The 4,354-nt window shown below is 34.3% G+C and overlaps 1 protein-coding gene across 2 annotated transcripts; it reads left to right on the top strand.

Annotated features, from left to right (window-relative positions):
• Positions 1 to 366: 366 nt before the first annotated feature.
• LOC110921928 (coiled-coil domain-containing protein 90B, mitochondrial) lies at positions 367 to 2,612 on the top strand. 2 transcript variants are annotated; one of them, XM_022166254.2, is made up of 7 exons: positions 369 to 659; positions 1,348 to 1,479; positions 1,551 to 1,610; positions 1,679 to 1,755; positions 1,832 to 1,888; positions 2,149 to 2,215; positions 2,342 to 2,612. In XM_022166254.2, exons 1-7 carry the CDS (start codon positions 510 to 512, stop codon positions 2,459 to 2,461), a joined length of 663 nt encoding a protein of 220 aa, XP_022021946.1. In that variant the 5' UTR covers positions 369 to 509; the 3' UTR covers positions 2,462 to 2,612. The 2 variants fall into 2 exon arrangements, with proteins under 2 accessions (XP_022021947.1, XP_022021946.1); XM_022166255.2 differs by lacking the exon at positions 1,551 to 1,610 and having other exon boundaries at positions 367 to 659.
• The last annotated feature ends 1,742 nt before the right edge of the window (positions 2,613 to 4,354 follow it).

Here is a 4,354-nt window from a genome sequence, read left to right as displayed (position 1 = left end):
ACGTTAAAAAATAATAAAGATCATAAAACTCACTAAAACAAAAATAACCAATAATAAACACCAATAACAAACCCAAAACACCAAAAACCAAACACAACACACCAAAAAATAAACTTCAAAGATTCAGGGTCATAATAGCATCGTATAGACCTATACAATGCGTATTAGGCCAGCTGCCAAACAACACCTGCAAGTCTGCCATGTCTTTTACTTTATTCAACACGTATCGTACAGTGTTATACGATACGTATTGAAAAAGTAAAATGTGCGAATAGATAATCAGTTGTGCCAATAGAATTCCTCTTTATTTATATGAAAATATAATTTGTTGTTGATAATATTTAGTTTTATGTTATATAATAATTAATAACTTGTTCTCCAAACAAACCAAGGGTGAGATTGATCGATTGTTTATTATTCTGACAGAAAGAAACCCTAATTTTGTAATTCATGTCGATGGAAGTTACAAGTACCTATTGATTGATTAATCCAGGGAATCGGCATTGAAAATGAAGCAATTAGGCATCATCATCATGAATTCAGGATTCCAATGGAAAAGCATTAACACATACGGTGTGTTGTCGAAACAGAGGAGATATCTCTCCCAGATCGTAAACCCTAACGGCATACGTGTCTGTCTCGTTGACACATTGGCTTTGGTATGTTTTTTGGTTGTAAGGAATCAGATTAGGGTTTGTGCTACTTTATGATTGATTATTTTTAATGACATTTCTCATTTTAATTAGATTAGATTAGATGCCATGATGTAGTAGCAGTAGCAGTGTTTGGCTTGTTGTTTCCTTGAAATCCTCCTATATCTAACTTTGGTAAATACAAGCTGAAGCTGATACCCCCTCCCTTTCTAGACCATGTCGGCCTAGCTGATCACATAAGGTGCAAGTGCTGGCTTCGTTTCAAGTAGCATTAATATCTGTCTTACGATTATTTCGAATCTATTAGAGGCTGTTTGTTTACATCTTAATGAGGCTCTTAATGGTTCAGACTTCTTACTGGTTCAACACTACATGCAGATGTCTGAATGGTTCAGACATTTGCCTCTGAATAGTTAAGCATTATACAGAGTTTGAATGGTTAAGACCTCTAATCTGAATTGGTCAAACATTTGTCTCTGAACAGTTAAGCATTATACAGGCTCTTAGTGGTTTAGACCTATTACTGATTCAATACTTAACCATTCAGATGTTGCCAAACAGCCCATTCGTTGTCAACTGGAGGTGAAACGGCCGCCCTTTTGAACTCTTACCCATGAGCAAGTTTAGACTCAATTTGTTTGGCTGACATATTGATTGTTGGAAATGACTCTTTAGAAATGGGATGTTGTTGTAGGTAAGGAGTTTAGAAGCGCAAGGAGTCCCTTCCAAACAGGCGGAAGCAATAACATCTGCCATTACCGAGGTTCTTAATGACAGTTTAGAAAATGTGTCTCATACATTTGTCTCCAAAGCTGACATGCAAAAAGTAAGAAATTCTTCCATTTTTTTTAGATTTGAGATGTACCATGTACGTACATGTTTAATTTCTATATGTAGACAGTGATGCTTCAAGAAGCACATCTCTCCAAGTTTAAATCTCAAGTACAAAGTTCCCAGGTACTAAGTTTGATCTATCAGTAAAGGGGCTGCTGAATCTTCAATTTTTTTAAACTCAAATGATGCAGGAGCATCACTTCTCGATGTTGCAACGTGAAACTGAAAAACTGCGGACTGATATAGAAAAAATGCGCAGTGAACTACGGTTTGTTCTTTAGATTTGTATCATACTTACTTTTTTGCCCGCAAAGTTGGTAACACCGTTACTCTCATTCTTGTAGATATGAGATCGACAAGGTGACTGCAGGTCAACGTTTGGATTTAAATCTTGAAAGAGGGTAAAGCTTCTTGAATTCTACGATGCATCCTATTAATTCCTTTTTCAAAAACAACTCTAGTGCAAACCACAGCTTTCACTTCACCATAACAATATTGCTTTTGATTTGCAAACGGAAATGTGAAATCGCAGATTCACTCATTTCCTCTGATAAAATTTTAATATGACCATTAAATTTCTTTTCTTTTTTTACACTCAAAGCTCAAGCTTCAAGGTAAGGGTATAAATTATTTGATATTTCCATTTTAACCATACGTGCAGGCGTATTCGTGATGAGCTCGCCAATCAGAGTGCTGAAACAGCTAACCTCACTAACAAGCTTGATCGGGTAAGTATTCACAAATCACATCTATGCCTTGCAAAATAGGTTAAGACCAAAACCGATTGGGTTAAAACGGGCCGTTTTAGGAAGAAAAAAAAGTATAAAAATCATGAATATTTATATTGTAAACAGGAAATTCATGGATTAAGAGCCCAATTAGAAGCAGCAAAGTATGATGTCATCAAGTATTGCATAGGAACCCTGATATCCATATCTGCGGTTGGTCTTGCTGTCATTCGTATTTTGGTGTAGCCAGTTATTTGTTATCTTTTGAACAGGGGTACCCTTGCTTTCTAAAACGGACTTAATTGATAGTTTAGATTACCCGATTCTTAAAATGTATGCTTATGGAACCAGATATTCTTTCGTAAAGCATTATATTGTCATGACATTTTTGTACAAAGATATTGTGAATATTTTATCCAACTTTACCTATCAAATGCCCTTTTAAAACTTGGACCATAACTGCATATTTTAGTTATTCACATTTGCATAACCGAACAGACCACATGGTTTCGGTAATTAATTTACTTTCCTTCAATTTATCAATCCCAAGCAATAATATGCACCTTTTTTGTGGGGATTTAAACTATTACTTGTTTCTTTGCTATATTTTTGTTTCATTGACAAACTCATCGTACATATTCCCATCACACTACTGATATGGGTGTGTGTAAGCTCAACGAAACAAACAAATATAAATAAGGCTTAAACATGGTTTAATATTTTCTAAATTCAACTCTTACCAATTATTATAATAAATCATCATCATCATTATCATACTCACTATATCCCACCAATAGCAAAGCTAATGTAGGGTCTGATGAGGGTAAGATATAGACAGCCTTACATCTACCCCGTAGGAATAGAGAGGCTGCTTCCAGTGATACCCTCGACTCGATAGTAGTTTTGCATCAAGCCTTGGACATAAGGCACATAACACTCAGCAATTAGGACAAAAGCCGATTAATATATAAAATTAAATTTACTCAACCCGTACAATACATGGGGTTCTTAAAGATATAACTTTTTTTTATTATATAAGAGTGAATTTCAAGGATTGTCCTTTATCTTTATACTCATTTTCAAGCGCTGTCCTTTATGTTCAAAATTGACGAGTTTTGTCCTTTGTGTTTTCATATCATACACGTTTTGTTCTTTAGGCCTAACCCAGTTAGTTTTTTCAGTTAAATTTGGTCATGTGCTTTGCACATGAGGGCATTTTTGTCAATTCAAAGGTTGTAGAAGCTTTGAGCTGTAAATCTGCCGTTGAACTTACCTTTGAATTGACAAAAATGCCCTCGTGTGCAAAACACATGACCAAATTTAACTGAAAAAACTAACTGAGTTAGGTCTAAAGGACAAAACGTGTAAGATATGAAAACATAAAGGACAAAACTCGTCAATTTTGAACATAAAGGACAACACCTGAAAATGAGTACAAAGATAAAGGACAATCTTTGAAATTCACTCATTATTTAATATATAAAATTACATTTATTCAACCAATGTAATAAACGTGGTTTTTAAAGATATATTGTTTTATTATTTGGTATATAAAATTACATTTATTCAACATGTGTAATAAACGAGGTTTTTAAAGCTCTATTTTTTATTATTTAATATATAAAATTACATTTATTCAACCCGTGTATTACATGGGGTTCTAACCTAGTTTTAATTATAACCACATCGATGCTACGAATACGAAACCTAACATAAGTACTATAAAATATATTACGAGATAATTGATAAACTAACAGAAAACACGGTTGTTGCGCTGTAAATTATCGCCCCCTCCGAATGGCGCGGGAAACTGACCAGTTTATATAAATTTGTATACTTATAATAAAGAGTTAAATGCTTGGTTGGTCCTTGTGGTTTGCAAAAATTTCAAACTTGTTCCTAGTGGTTTACTAATTACACGCGTGGTCCCAAAAGTTGTCAAAAATGAACTCGGTTGGTCCCCTGACCAAACCTCTGTTAAATTTCTCAGTTAACTATATGTGAAATGACTATATTACCCTTGAACAATTAAAAGAAATAAAAAAAAGACTCATCTTCTTCAACCTCCCATCCCCTGTTCTTCCCCCTCTCTTTAAAAACAACAATACATACAGCCTACAATCGCATACACTTAACAAT

This window comes from Helianthus annuus, chromosome 17 (genome assembly GCF_002127325.2).
Source record: "Helianthus annuus cultivar XRQ/B chromosome 17, HanXRQr2.0-SUNRISE, whole genome shotgun sequence".
NCBI classification, from domain to species: Eukaryota; Viridiplantae; Streptophyta; class Magnoliopsida; order Asterales; family Asteraceae; genus Helianthus; species Helianthus annuus.
The sequence above is the reverse complement of the archived record's forward strand: the minus strand, read 5'-3'. Positions and strand labels throughout refer to the sequence as shown.

Bases quoted from the DNA above. Each gene is read 5' to 3' on its own strand.
- LOC110921928 (XM_022166254.2), top strand. From the start codon at position 510: ATGAAGCAATTAGGCATCATCATCATGAATTCAGGATTCCAATGGAAA. The intron at 660-1,347 runs GTATGTTTTTTG...ATGTTGTTGTAG, and splicing joins TCGTTGACACATTGGCTTTG to GTAAGGAGTTTAGAAGCGCA. The intron at 2,216-2,341 runs GTAAGTATTCAC...TATTGTAAACAG, and splicing joins TCACTAACAAGCTTGATCGG to GAAATTCATGGATTAAGAGC.